Source organism: Apis dorsata, unplaced genomic scaffold (genome assembly GCF_000469605.1).
Source record: "Apis dorsata unplaced genomic scaffold, Apis dorsata 1.3 scaffold_269, whole genome shotgun sequence".
Taxonomy (NCBI): domain Eukaryota; kingdom Metazoa; phylum Arthropoda; class Insecta; order Hymenoptera; family Apidae; genus Apis; species Apis dorsata.
The window spans coordinates 1,007,032-1,021,162 of record NW_006263547.1 but is presented as its reverse complement, the minus strand read 5'-3'; the positions used below and the strand labels follow the sequence as shown (position 1 = coordinate 1,021,162).

General features: G+C 39.6%; 1 protein-coding gene across 3 annotated transcripts in view; it reads right to left on the bottom strand.

Annotated features, from left to right (window-relative positions):
• The window catches only part of LOC102679698 (ubiquitin carboxyl-terminal hydrolase 48-like), a 77,611-nt gene that overhangs the window by 31,648 nt on the left and 31,832 nt on the right, over positions 1-14,131 (bottom strand). For 2 of the 3 annotated variants that reach the window (XM_006616725.2, XM_006616727.2), the window contains 3 exons: positions 7,828-7,958; positions 7,281-7,400; positions 1,544-1,669 (listed from right to left, as the gene is read on the bottom strand). In XM_006616725.2, the coding sequence (XP_006616788.1) occupies positions 1,544-1,669; positions 7,281-7,400; positions 7,828-7,958 (377 nt within the window). Of the gene's footprint in view, positions 1-1,543; positions 1,670-7,280; positions 7,401-7,812; positions 7,959-14,131 lie in introns of those variants that run through there. The other variant, XM_031510896.1, reaches the window with a different exon arrangement.

Genomic DNA, 14,131 nt, shown 5'->3' with positions numbered 1-14,131 from the left:
CCGATGGAACAACATCCATTAATCATTGATTTTCATAAATGTTGAATGTCGTGTTATCATCGAATCGATAATAAAATTCTTTCCCTTTCCTAACGTCTACTTTTCTCGATTATACGCGATATATATCGATCGTTGAAAAATATGAACTTCGTTCAAAATAAATCCAAAAATTATTAAAAGAATCTCGCGAAAAAACAACTATTCGAAATTATCCTGGCACCGATGGAACAACATCCATTGATTTCCGTAAATATGAATTCCATTGCATATGATATAATCGATAATGAAATTCTTCCCTAACGTCTACTTTTCTCGATTATACGCGATATATATCGATCGTTGAAAAATATAAACTCCATTTGAAATAAATCCAAAAATTATTAAAAGAAAAAACAACTATTCGAAATTATCCTGGCACCGATGGAACAACATCCATGATTCATTGATTTCCGTAAATATGAATTTCATTGCGTATGATATAATCGATAATGAAATTTCTGCTCTAGAGAAATCTAATCCGTCCAAAACTTGGCCGATTCGATCTCACGATTCGAAGAGAAATCAAATTGGCGGGGAATGTTTGAAATCCGGGCCGCTAATGCGTTAATCCGTTTCGGCGTTTCGATAGGAAAAAGTATATCCGCGGTGAAAAACATAGGGATTGATCACGGTCTGCCGTGGCGAATGCGGCTGACTAAGCCGCGAGATACGCGAGATACACATTTACGAATACCGCTATCTATTTATCGAACACGCCCCTCTCTCTCTTTTTCCCTTATCCTTCCTTGTTATTCGTTGAAACGAAACGAATCTCTTTACGTGGTTTTCTTTCCTTTTTTCTTTTTTTTTTTTTTTCTTTTTAAATAAGCGCACGTGAGATTGCTTTCGATGATTGGGTTTGAGAGATGATTAGAGAGAATTGTGATCGGAGCTGGGCGGTGCTATTTAAACGCAATTTCCTCAGTTGGAAGCGATTTGAAATAATGGAAGAAATGGAAATGGATTGACGTGAAAGAGAACGTTCGTGAGGATAAATCGAGTAAACGAAATCTTAAATTAATTAACGGTCGCAGTAATGTGACTCGGGCGAATGATACAAAGGGAAAAAAATATAGGAAGGAGAAATGTAAAAAGAGGAGATGATTTAATAAAATTAAATAAAGAGAGAGAGAGAGAGGAAGAGATGTTCGAAAAAAATATCGAAACAAGAAGAAAACAGGAAGCGGACGGTCGTTCGTTTCGGTCTCTCTGCTTCCTCGCGGATCTTCTTCTTGCCTGGATCAACCTTTCGAACGATCCTGAAGAGGTCTTGTCCGGATGCTTCCACTCGAGGAATGCGATTCCAGGGATAACAGGGTCTCTCTTATTGGCCAAAGTATCGCAAGAGATCGTTACCTGGGCCGATTCTTCGTTAATTGCGTAACAATTTCATAAAGGATAAAGGAAAATCTGACGGTTCTCCGTTTCGATGACAGTATTTCGACTCGATTATTTCCTCTCGATTCTTTTTCAAACGATTATGCTCGATTATGCTTCGCCCTACCTTCAAGGTGAGAAGTGCTCCGGGAAATATACCAAGAGCGGCGAGGCTTTGACTATGATCGGTCAGCTCGTGTTCACCCAGCATTAGATGTTGGTCGTAAGGTCCAGCGCCGCAAATTTGCATGGTCTGAAAAAAAAAAAGTCCATCGTTTCAGAATTAAGAAATATTAATAACGATACGTCTATTCTTATTTTAGATTCCTCCCTTCCTAAGTTTCCAAATTAAACGAAATTTAATTGAATCGATAACGATGAAATTTATAAAAAGAAATTTTTCGATTTCTTGATTCCTAAATCGTGACGTTCAACGTTAATTAACAACAGAATAGTATTAAAAGAATCCCAAATTAGAAAAATTCTTATTCACACGTTAGATAAAAAAAAAATTTCTTCCCTAGATTTCTAAATTAAATAAAATTTTAATATCGATAGTGGTGAAATATTTATAAAAAAAAAAAACTTCTCGTGATTCCTAAATCATGATATTTAAGTAAGTAATAGCAGAATAATATTAAAAGAATCTCAAATTAGAAGAATTCTTATTCACGCGTTAGATAAAAAAAATTTCTTCCCTGCTTTTCTAAATTAAATAAAATTTTAATATCGATAGTGGTGAAACATATATTTACAAAAAAAAAAATTCTCGTAGTTCTTAAATCATGATATTTAAGTAACAGCAGAATCCCAAATTAGAAGAATTTCACACGTTAAATAAAAAAAAAATTTCTTTCCTCGTGATGAATAAAAATTCTTTCCTAAATCGTGACGAATATTTACAAAAAAAAATTTCTTGCGATATTTAAATAACAGCAGAATAATATCTCAAATTAAAAGAATTTTTATTCATATTAAATAAAAAAAATTTCTTCTTTGCTTTTCTAAATTAAATAAAATTTTAATATCGATAGTGGTGAAACGAATATTTACAAAAAAAAAAAAAAATTTCTCGCATTTAAGTAACAGTGGAATAACATTATTATTCAGGATCCAAAATTCGTGATCTACGTAATTTCGATTTCGAGCCGAGCGAGGAAAACGACGAATTCTCGGAACGTAGAAAATTCCAACAACCTCCACCTCTACCTCTCCGTTCTGAGCGAGCAGCGAAAAGAAAGAGAGGAGGAGGAAAGGACCTCGGTCTCGAACTCGGAATCGCGGAGCATGCGTCCGGATAATTGCTTAATTTGTGGAAGCCGCGTTCGAGAAACGGTTTACCCTTCGCCCGGCTCCCCGTACGAACGGGGTTAAACGTGCAGGTTTCCGTTTTACGAGCGAGTAACAGCCAACGCGCGGAAAGAGAAGACGCGCACACGCGAAACGCCCTGGTTAGACCAGAGTGGAGCGAAAGGATCATCCTTCGAATTTATTCGCTCCCTCGTGAATTTACTCTCTCGTCTCTTCGATGGAAATTCGATCCAACGAATTAGAATTAGAATTATTTTTACAAGAAAAATTACGAGAGATAAATGAATTTTGGAAAGTAAATATTGCTACCTTATGAATTTACTTTTTCGTCTCTTGGATAGAAATTCGATAACAATTAGAATTAGAATTAGAATTAGAAGAAAAATTACGAGAGGTAAATAAATTTAGAAAAGTAAATATTACTTCCTTATGAATTTACTCTTTCGACTTTTGAATAAAAATTAAATCGAAGAATTCGAATTATTTTTATAAGAAAAATTGCCGGATGATTGCAGAGCAGTAGATGAATTTTGGAAAGTAAATATTGCTACCTTATAAATTTACTTTTTCGTCTCTTGGAAATTTGATTAAACTTAGAATTAGAATTATTCTTATAAGAAAAATTGAGGTAAATAAATTTTAGAAAGTAAATATTGCTACCTTATAAATTTACTTTTTCGTCTCTTGGATAGAAATTCGATCGAACAATTAGAATTAGTATTATTTTTATAAGAAAAATTACGAGAGGTAAATGAATTTTGAAAAGTAAATATTGCTCCCTTATGAATTTACTCTTTCGACTTTTGAATAAAAATTAAATCGGAGAATTCGAATTATTTTTATAAGAAAAATTGTGGGATGATTGCAGAGTAGTAGATGAATTTTGAAAAGTAAATATTACTCCCTTATGAATTTACTCTTTTGAATGGAAATTAAATCGAAGAATTAGAATTAGAATTATTCTTATAAGAAAAATTGCGAGATGATTGCAAGAGTAAGAGATGAATTTTGGAAATTGAGTATTGGATAAATCGAAGTAAGTATTTCATTCTTAGAAGATGAGTTGAGAAAACGTACGATTGATTCCAGGCACACAAAATATAACATTATCGATATTATATTTTCTTCTTTGATCGAAGAGGACAAGATTTTGGACAAAACGTCCAAAAACAAAAAGAAAGAAATAGTACAAAACGAATAACCGTGTTGGAGCCTCGAATACTACCCACCGTTGATCGCTTTGGATCCAATTTTCAGAAGAATCGCTTCTTGTGCGAGTTAGGAATCTCTATGATCGAGCTCGCGGTGACACGGCAAGAAACGATGGATGGTCCGCTGTGAAATTGATTTTAAATTCCAAAAATTAGTTCCGTTACACCCACGTGGATGAATCATCGATTCCATTCCCTCGCGCACCCTTTAATCACATCAACCAGGTGAGATTGCACCACCATCTCGATCGAACCTCGAACGACCAGAGAGATATTCTTCTGGCCCTCCTAATTCCAACACCTCGACCAACATCTCCATTCTTCGAGAAGCTCTTGCTCAAGGATAATAGCAGCGTTTGTCGGAAGAAAAAGACTAGAAGGAAAAAATGCGAAGAGAGATCGGTTTCGGGGGCCGAAGAAACTGACGCTCCCTCGTTAAGATCTGCACGAAAGTGCACGCGCAACGTCGATGAACAGGGACGAGTTTGACGGGAGAAATAGGTGAAAACTCTTTGCGCGATAATCCTCGACTTAACGCACAATTCCTCGGCAAAATTCTCTCTTCGAACAGCTCTGTTTCGCGCGACAAAAAAGCGATAACCAATCCTCGGTTGAGAGGATTGCAAGAGAAAAAAAAAAAAAAAAAAGAAAAAACTGAGAGAGAAGCGAGAAAAGGTTGGTGACACGGAACACGGAGTAGAAAGTAATATTTACAGGTGGCGATGGTTATTATCAGGACGATTATTACGTAAAACGAAGCGCACCGGCGGCCCGGTTTGCTCGGTTGCTCGCTCGCTCGCTCGCGACTTGGTCCGCATCCGAGCATGAAATTCGTAGATTTTTGCCAACCGGCAAAAAGCCTGGAAAACTATCCCATTCCTGTCAAACACAAATCCTATCCTTCGCGTCGTCCTGGAAGAAACCGGCACCCTTTGCTTCGATCGGCCAAATAACCTTCTCCAAGCCGTCTAATCTCCGACTGTTTGCGCTTCGTTGCCGATCCATCGATCAGAGAATTCAATGGCCGGGGCCAGGAAAATAGGCGCGGAGGCCTCTCGGCATCTCTCGCCGAGGCTTGAATTTAAGAGTTTTACTACTGGAGGAGGAGTGGCAATTATTGCGGTAAAACTGAGACGAGCCACCAGTCTCGCCCTTTTTGCTCCGTTTCCCGTTGGCTTTTTGCGGGAAACTCGCGGGGAGAAAAATTCGTTAACCAAGCAACGTTGGCGAGAGAGATACCGCTCGGGGTAGATTGCTCGTCTTGTCCCGTCCTTCTGGCCTGGCAATAAAATATAAGTGGCCGAGCTAGAAGTTTCCAACCGTACGGTAGTTTTAATATGTAAAACTACCGCCTTTTTTAAAAATCCCTCCTTTGCGGATGGATTAATGGGATGTGTGTTAATTTTATTTTTTTTTTCGTATGGGATGGGAGTATGAGAGGCGAATTTAAGGTGGGAACTTTCGCATCGATGAAAAAGTGTTGAGAATTCTTCCAATTTCTTCTCATTCATCGAATCTTTTATTTTTTTTTTTTTTTTTTCTAATATTTTAAATTTTCCAGTAGAATTACATAAACAATTTTTCTTCTTATTCATCGAATCCTTTACTTTTTTTTCTTAGCATTTTAAACTTTCCAGTAGTAAAATTAGTAGCAAAAATTTTTTTTCTTATTCATCGAATCCTTTATTTTTTTTTCTTAGCATTTTAAACTTTCCAGTAGAATTACGCAACAATTTTTCTTCTTACTCATCGAATCCTTTATTTTTTTTTAAACTTTCCAGTAATAGAATTACACAATAATTTTAATTTCGGAATCTTTTAAAAAATTCTTCCAACTTCTTATTCATCGCATCCTTTATTTTTTTATTTTAACCTTTCAAATAGAATAAAATTCCACAAAACCTTTAATTTCAAAATCTTTTAAAAAATTCTTCCAACTTCTTATTCATCGCATCCTTTATTTTTTTATTTTAAACTTTCGAATAGAATAAAATTACACAAAACCTTTAATTTCAAAATCTTTTAAAAAATTCTTCCAACTTCTTATTCATTGAATTCTTTATTTAAACTTTCCAGTAGTAGAATTAATAATTTTAATTTCGGAATCTTTTAAAAAATTCTTCCAACTTCTTATTCATTGAATTCTTTATTTAAACTTTCCAGTAGTAGAATTAATAATTTTAATTTCGGAATCTTTTAAAAAATTCTTCCAACTTCTTATTCATCGCATCCTTTATTTTTCTGATATTAAAATTCTCAAAGTCCTTTAAAAGTTCTAAAACAGAATTTTAAACGATATTCCATACCATTCCATCTTTCCTAATTACGCGAAAACTCTAATTTCCGAGTTTTCCAAGTCCCCTAAAAGCCTTCGAATCATCGTCTAAACTATTCCGCATCCCCGACATATTCTTTCCACCCCCGACGACAAATTAAAATCCCTACAACCTTCAATTTCTCAATTTTCCCGAGAAACAAAATCTCGAAACCCCCGAACCATCCAACTCGTGCATCCGACTCGAACAGAAACACACGTATATCCTTTCTATTCGTCGTACGTTAACGAATCCGTAACGAAAACTGTTGGCGTAGAAAAAGCGACAGAGAGAGAAAAGAGAGAAAAAGAGGAGATGGAAACAGCCACCGGTATGAAAGGGCCCGGAGTCGGGCGAAGTGGAGCGAAGTGGAGAATGGAGAAGCGGAGAAGGCCTGTTATTAGCGCGAGGTTTATGCTCTTTCGGCTTTTTGCCGGTGGCCTCGGATGAAGGAGAAGGAGATGGTCCACAGCCTCGCAATATAAATACGCTTAATAGTTTAAGCACACCGGCGGGGCTCGGGCATATGCTAACCAGCCATAACTACGGATTTACTACTTTCGTCCACCGCGAAGGAGAGCTAAGTTGAGAGGGAGGGAGAGAGAGAGAGAGGCTGGTTTACAGGGTGTCCGCCGATTTTAGGAGGGACCAACCTTTTCCCTCCTCGTACCCGAGGAAACGATCCTTACGATCCCTCGTAAAAACACGGCAAGAGTAATTTCATTCAATTATACCGCGATCACTGTCATTCCCGGTAACTACGATCGATCGGGGAACGCGTTAAAATGGAGCAAATTATGTTTGTTTAGTTGGCCGGATGCCAAAGGGAAGAATTATCTATTATCGTGGAATTTTTCCTCCTCCTCGCCCGATGCGAATCTCAGAAATCATAAATTATATTTCTAACACATTCTCCAGAGACTTTTGCACAATTCTTGGATCTCTGGAGAATTTGGATATTGTATTGTATTAAAAAAGTTCAATATTAACAAGACAAGAGAATGGATGAAATTTAAGAAACACTCACCATCAGTTTGAGCTCCTTCAACGTGATCTCCGAGGAAACTTTGAGCTCGTGGGATCCCTTCAAGTTCCGCCTGGTCCTCGAGGGCCTCGTGTTCTCCAGCTTCGGTCTCTTCGGGGGCATCTTCGCGCGGAACCGCAAAAAAGAAACCATTCAAACATCGTGAAATCGTGTACACCCTTTAACGTCGTTCCTCGATTCGTCTCGTGATATCGAGACGAGAAGAGCAAAAGAAGAGAAGGAGAAAAAAGAAGAAGAAGAAGAAGAAGAAGAAACGAAAGAGAGGAAGCAGCAGCTGTGGCTTTAAGCCTCGAAAACGTAATGACGATTATTATCGTCGAGATGAACGAGAAACGGGGCCAATCTCCTTATCGACCGACATCAATCTGAACCGGTGGACCGGTTCCAACAACGGTCCGGGTGACTCGGCGCCTAGGCCATTAACAAAAATCCATCCGTTGCTTCCTTGCTTCGAATAATAATTTCGTACAACACGACTCCACTCCCCCCTCCCCGAATTTCGTGATTTCCTTACCTACGAGATCCTTACCTCAGAGTCGTTCTCCGACTTCGTCTCCTCGTTATCCTCCACGCACTTTATATAAATCGTCGCCCTGTCGTACTTGAGACTCTCCAGACGTTCTTGCTCCACTCTCGCCAACATGCACGCCGCGCATAAACCTGAAAATAAAAAAAGAAGGGAATATTATTATTGGGAATATTATTATACCGATTTCGATAGAGAAGATAGAGAAGATCGTTCTTCCTATTTCTTCCCTTTCGTCACATTCCGTCTCCCTTCGAAAAAGAAATAGAAATTTCCAAAAGTTGCAAAGTGATTGAAAAACAAATCTTCCAAAGTTGAAACCAAACAAAAAAAAGAAAAAAGCTGAAGAATCAAAAGGAGAATAAATAGCCTGATCTCCTTCGAAACGCTCCCTCCCTCGCATCGATCCTCAACCCTCCACCCCTTAAGCGCGTGAGAAGCAGCGGTCGGCGCCACGGACAATTTCAAGATTCCTTTAACACCCTTTTCCTATACCCAACCCTTCGTTAACACCAGCGTCAGATTACATCGACGCACCCCTCCCCTCCTCGTGCAAGTTACGAAGTCGCAGAGCAACGTGGATCGAAGGGGAGGGAAGGGTGGACGTTTCGACGACGAGGAGGACGCCGCAGGCCTCTTATCCCCGTGTATAATAGATTGCTCACGGTCGGCGAGATTAATACAGTAATTAATAATATACGGTGACCAGAGCCGCGTAAGAAGCGGCCATTGTTGGCTGGCCGGCAAGCGCAAAAAGCGGAGCAGCTCCGAACTGCTCCTAGCCGGGCATTTCAGGAGCGTTACGTCATGTTCAGACAGTTTTACGCCCAAGGGTAAACCACCCCTTCCCCGAGAGAGCGGCCTCGAATGAATTCGAATGTCCACCACCTTCGCCAAAGCCCCTAATTACCCGCCAAAGCGGTAATTCCCCGCCAAGAGAACGAACTCCTCCGACAACCAACCCCCTTTTCCTTCGAGTTCCACCTGGAATAGGCGCAGCAATTAGCCTTTTGGATGCGTTGAGATTCGAAGCTTCTCGAGATTTAAGAAGAGAAAAGTCTCGATGACTTATTTTAAGATTGAGCAATCTTAAAGTAATTTTGGTAAGAATAATTTCCGGAAAATATCTGTGTATTAATTGTAATAATTTCTTTGCGCTCGAATGGCGACTTTTTTAAAATATCGCTTCATAAATAGATTAAACTCTTTATAATCTTATAAAGCGTGGAATAATATACTATCGAATGGTTAGATTTTTTTATCTCAAATTAGTTTGACAGTCGTAGGGATAGAAATATTATTTTCAAAGTTTTCGAGTTTATTATGGTAATGAAATTAGTTCGAGCGAATAAATTATTTCTGTTCGTTAAGGAACTGATAAACAGAGAGATGAAAATAGAGATGCGGTATAAGAAGAATATAGAACGAATGAAAAATAAGAATAATAGTGCTCTTAATAAAATAAAAAAGATGAAAGACATTAAGCGATATTTTATTCTTGCTCTGACAAGGTCGTGCATCTTGGCAATTACTTAATTATTACTAAAATATCGCACAAAACGACGAATATAGAGTTTAACATCCAACAAATTTCCTCTCCTCGCGTGTAAAGATACGCGTAAAAGTGATTTGTGCGTGAAATCATTTCAAGTTGGCTAGAAGAAATCGTCTGAAGTTGTTGAGGGCTGGAGCGCAAAGGGTTAATCCCGGATTCTTAGAAAAACTAATGGAAGTACAAGTTTTACAGATATCTATAATAACGCTTTTTTATCATGGAATTTATCTATAGGAAGAAAAGAAATTAATTACAGTGGTGATAAGAAGAGAAACGGAGTTGGACTTTGGTTCATAGAAAGGGAGGGGAGGATGGTCGAGAGGAACGAGCTACTCCGAATGAATTCAAATGTCCACCCTTACGGGCCTCCAATTACGGTGCACGAGGGGTGCACGATAGGATCTCGTTCGCTATCGAGTTTAATCGGAAATACGAGGAACTTGAAGCTAATCAGGGATGCGGAGGGAGGATATATCCAAGTCTTTTAACCCCTCGATTCCGTTAAATCAACCCTTTCGAAGATATACCGATCGTATATCCTCCTTTGGCAAAAGTGAAAATTGTTCGAACGATCCATGTCATCTCGTAAATAAATTACAGAAGAGGGAATAAGGGAAGTGCAAATATCCATCGCTTATATATTGTTTCAAATAATACTAACAAAAAGATCCGATTTCGAATGGAACGATGAGTGAAAAGAGAAAGGCAAATATTTCTGAAAAGAGCCAAAGAACATTAATTATATATTTTACCATTAAAATTCAAGGAAATAAAGTTACTGATCAAATGATTTAATTTCTGAGTATTCGTACGTTGAGCGAAATGAGAAGTTTTAAAAAGCGGAAGGGAGTATATACACGCATGTACATAGCAAGGAAATGCGAGGAGGAGGAGGAATTTCCGGAGCGTGTCTCGAGGAAACACAGCAAGTGGGTTTTATTGGCTAATAACGCACAATAGGCTCGTACTTATAGGTTGCCGATAGAGTCGGGGCGCTCGTGTATTTCCCTAAAGTGCCATCCGAGGGCAGTGAAACCATAAACGGGCGTCGAAAAGGGAGGGAGGGCAAAAACTTGGACTGGATCAACTCTCGACAAGTTTCCTACAACACCGATCTTCCTTAGGATTTTATCGCGCGCCGATGGAAACGGGCCGAAATCCCTCGTGGGCCGAGGAATCCAACTTTTCCGCTCCACTTTCCCCGCCCGAGAAGATTCGTCCCGCTGCGATATATACAAGGGAGGGGGTGTTGTCTCGCGACCAAGTCCTCCCCTTTATTTTTTCCCAACGAGCTCGAGATTAATCGATTTCGCGTCTTCTAATCACCAGAACCAGAAGACAACAAGATGATTAGTATCGCCGTGCGTGTAATCGATTACGCGCGAAATTAATCAGAAAATTCTTCGTGCCACCTGAGGACACCCTCGAAATATTCTCTGTTCTACTTTCCTCGAAATAAACGAAATTAATGGAGCAAGGGTGAAAAGAAAGAGCGGGGACGAAACGGGAGAAATTGTCGAGATCGATGGAAATTTTAAAATTTCGCTTCCTTCAGGAGCGAGCGCTCGTCTAAGATTCGGTCGTGGCGAATCCGAGGCGACGCGTATACGCGTAGGAAGCGAAAGAAACGCAGCAGGGCATCCGCATTAGCAATTTTCATAGAATCCTCGACTAATTAAGGTCGATAAATCAAAAGAACACACGGACAGCCGTGTCGGACGTCCCGCGGGAAGAGGTGCCGTGACACAGAAACGAGAGAGGGGAGAGAGAGAGAGAGAGAAAGAGAGAGAGATCGGCTTAATAGTGAGGGGAAAAGAAGGGAAAAAAGAAAAAAAGGAAAGAAAGGAAGAAAGGGACGCGTACGGGGGGAGGGGTAAAAATCGGCGAAAAAAGGAGGGAAAAAACGGAATTGGGCGGGACGGTTGCAGGAAATTCATACTACTCCGTGAAATCGGATGATCGACGAGCTTCCAAGCCTGCTCGGTTCCAGAAAATCAAATCCCCAAGTTTCTGGGAAACCGGAGTTCAATCGGAAGAAAAAGCATCCCAAGTGCAAAAATCTTCCAATCGTCCACCACCACGTTTCCTTCAACGCATCTCTCGTTCTTAATAATTACCCAAAATTCATTAAGAAATATTATTCTTACACATACAAATATAATATAATAATTATATCGATGAAAATGTTATCAAGATCATCTATCGTATCCATCGAACGAATTGGAAACTTGCTGTTCTCCTCGAAAATGAGAAAATTCGGCGAGAAAGGTGTTCGATCAAAATCGAAGGCGCGTTAAGGGGGACAAAAGGCAGGCGGCGCGACATCGTATCTTTCGCAACTTTCATTCATAACTTCGAATTCCGTCCCGTGAATGAAAGATTGATGGCTCTCCCGCAGACCCTCCAAGCGCTCGACCAACCCTCGCCCGAATATGCTTCCAGTTCCACGCTCCGCAATCTCCGCCATCGAGTAAATAATGATTTTTCCACCTTTCCTCTTCCTTCTTTCTTTTCTTCCCTCCCCCATAAACGATTCAATCCCTCCTGCTGTTCACCCAAATTTTCAATCCTTCCTCTCGAGTCTCGAATCTCGATGGAAAAAGAGGTGGAATAAAAAGACGCATCCGAAACCGAAACGAACATCCTTGGAGGAAGAAGAGGAGGAAGGGGAGGAATTTAGGAGCGAATCCTAAGGAGCGCGGTTTCTCGTTTCGGCTCTAACGACGCGAAGAAGGAGAAGATCGTCGCCGTAACGATTTCGCTAACGAACGTCTTCGAGCGCCACAACAAAGTCAAAATATAATCCTCTTACACGAGAGAGAGGGAGAGAGAGAGAGGAGCGGCTCGAGCAGCGTGTAATCGGGGGCTTAAAAGCGCGGGGGGGGGGGGGGAGGGGGGGGGGGCGGGGGGAGCGTGTAATCGGGGGCTTAAAAGCGCGGGGGGGGAGGAGGAGGGAATTACGCGCGGGTTGCTGTGTTTCCGCAACCGGGACGGCTGGCTTCTTCCTTGCCTTCCCCGGAAAATCGAAAGGAATCCCTGACACCGCTAATGGATCCCCCGATCGGCGGGTTAATTAAACAAGGAACCGTGGTCTCCAGCCAATTTAAACCTTCCTAACGTTCGAGAGATGTTGCGTTTTAATACGCAATCGCGCGATAATGCGGATTCGTTTTTGAACAATGGTTTTTGAGGAATAAATAAGTTGGTATATACGAAAAGGAACCGCTTTTAGATTGAACAGAAATCGTGTTTTGCAATTGATTTAAACGCTTGTGTACTTAAAAGACGTTGTATTTTATTACGAAGTTTATGCAATTGAGTGATTTATAACGTGTTTGAATAGTGATTTTTAAGAAAAATATAATACAGGAATAAATAAATTGGTATATACGAATCCTTTTTAAATTAAACAAAAATTGTGTTTCCAATTGATTTAAACGCTTGTATTCTTAGAAGATGTTGTATTTTACGAAGTTTATGCAATTGAGCGATTATAACGTGTTTGAATAGTGATTTTTAAGGATAATGCAGGAATAAATAAGTTGATATATACGAAAAGGAACTCTTTTTAAATTAAACAGAAATCGTGTTTCCAGTTGATTTAAACGTTTGTGTTCTTAGAAGACGTTGTATTTTACTACGAAGTTTATGCGATTGTGTAATTATAACAATGTGTTTGAACAATGGTTTTTAAACGGAAATTGGTATATACGAATTCTCTTTAATTGAACAAAAATCGTGTTTCCAGTTGATATAAAAATTTGTATTCTTAAAAGAAGTAGTATTTTATTACGTTTAGGAAGTTTATACGAAAATTGAAGTCTATTATTCCCCAAGTTATAAGCAATTTACATTTAAACCTAATTAAATGAGAGACGAAGCGAGACATCTCTGTCTTCTTCTTCTTCGACACAGAAAAATGTCGAGTATGACGACAATGTGACAGAGACAGAAATAGATTAAATCGCTTTATATTTCTTTTTATCGAATCAAGATTTCAAAGATATTCCACGAATACATTTAACGTATCAAGGCACGTACAATCTACTCGTCGAGTTGCCCGATCCGATCTCGGGAACGGGATCATCAACGTCTCCTCCGAGGATAACTTTTTTTTTCTTTTTTTTTTTTTTTTTTTTTTTTTTACGAATGAATCTATCATTCTCGAAGATACATCCGGTACGCGCGTGACGCATGGAGGCCGTATTAAACGGCGACATTAGCCACGGACAATTAAAAAGATTCGTGGAAAATAATGTCGTAAATTAAAGTGGAAGTGGACGTTAGGAGAAAGTCGAGCAGGTCAAGTTTCGAAGGGTCGAATTAGCGACATCCCGCCGGTTTCCACCTCTCTCTCTCTCTTGCTCCTTTCTCTTATCCCGCAGGATATCCCTACTTGTCTCCACGCCACGGGGGGTTCTTTTCCAGCAGGATTAAATGGAGCGCCTAGATGACCGATGCTCGTCCTAACAGTCGAGATCGAGGGGTGGTTAGAAAACAAGATAAAACGAGGATAAAGCTCACTTAGAGCCTTCCTCCCTTACTGACAACGAAAACGGGGCTATCCTGCGACACTGACAGCCACGAGCCTTCGTTAATCCACAAGTCTAATCGGTCGGATCGCTGAACACATATATATTCGTTCATTTGTCTCTCCTCTATCGAGAAATTCAAAAGTCAAAAACGTGGAATTTTCGAGAATTAAAGGAGTTGAAGAGTTTACCTCGATAAAATTCTTAATTTGGTAACGAG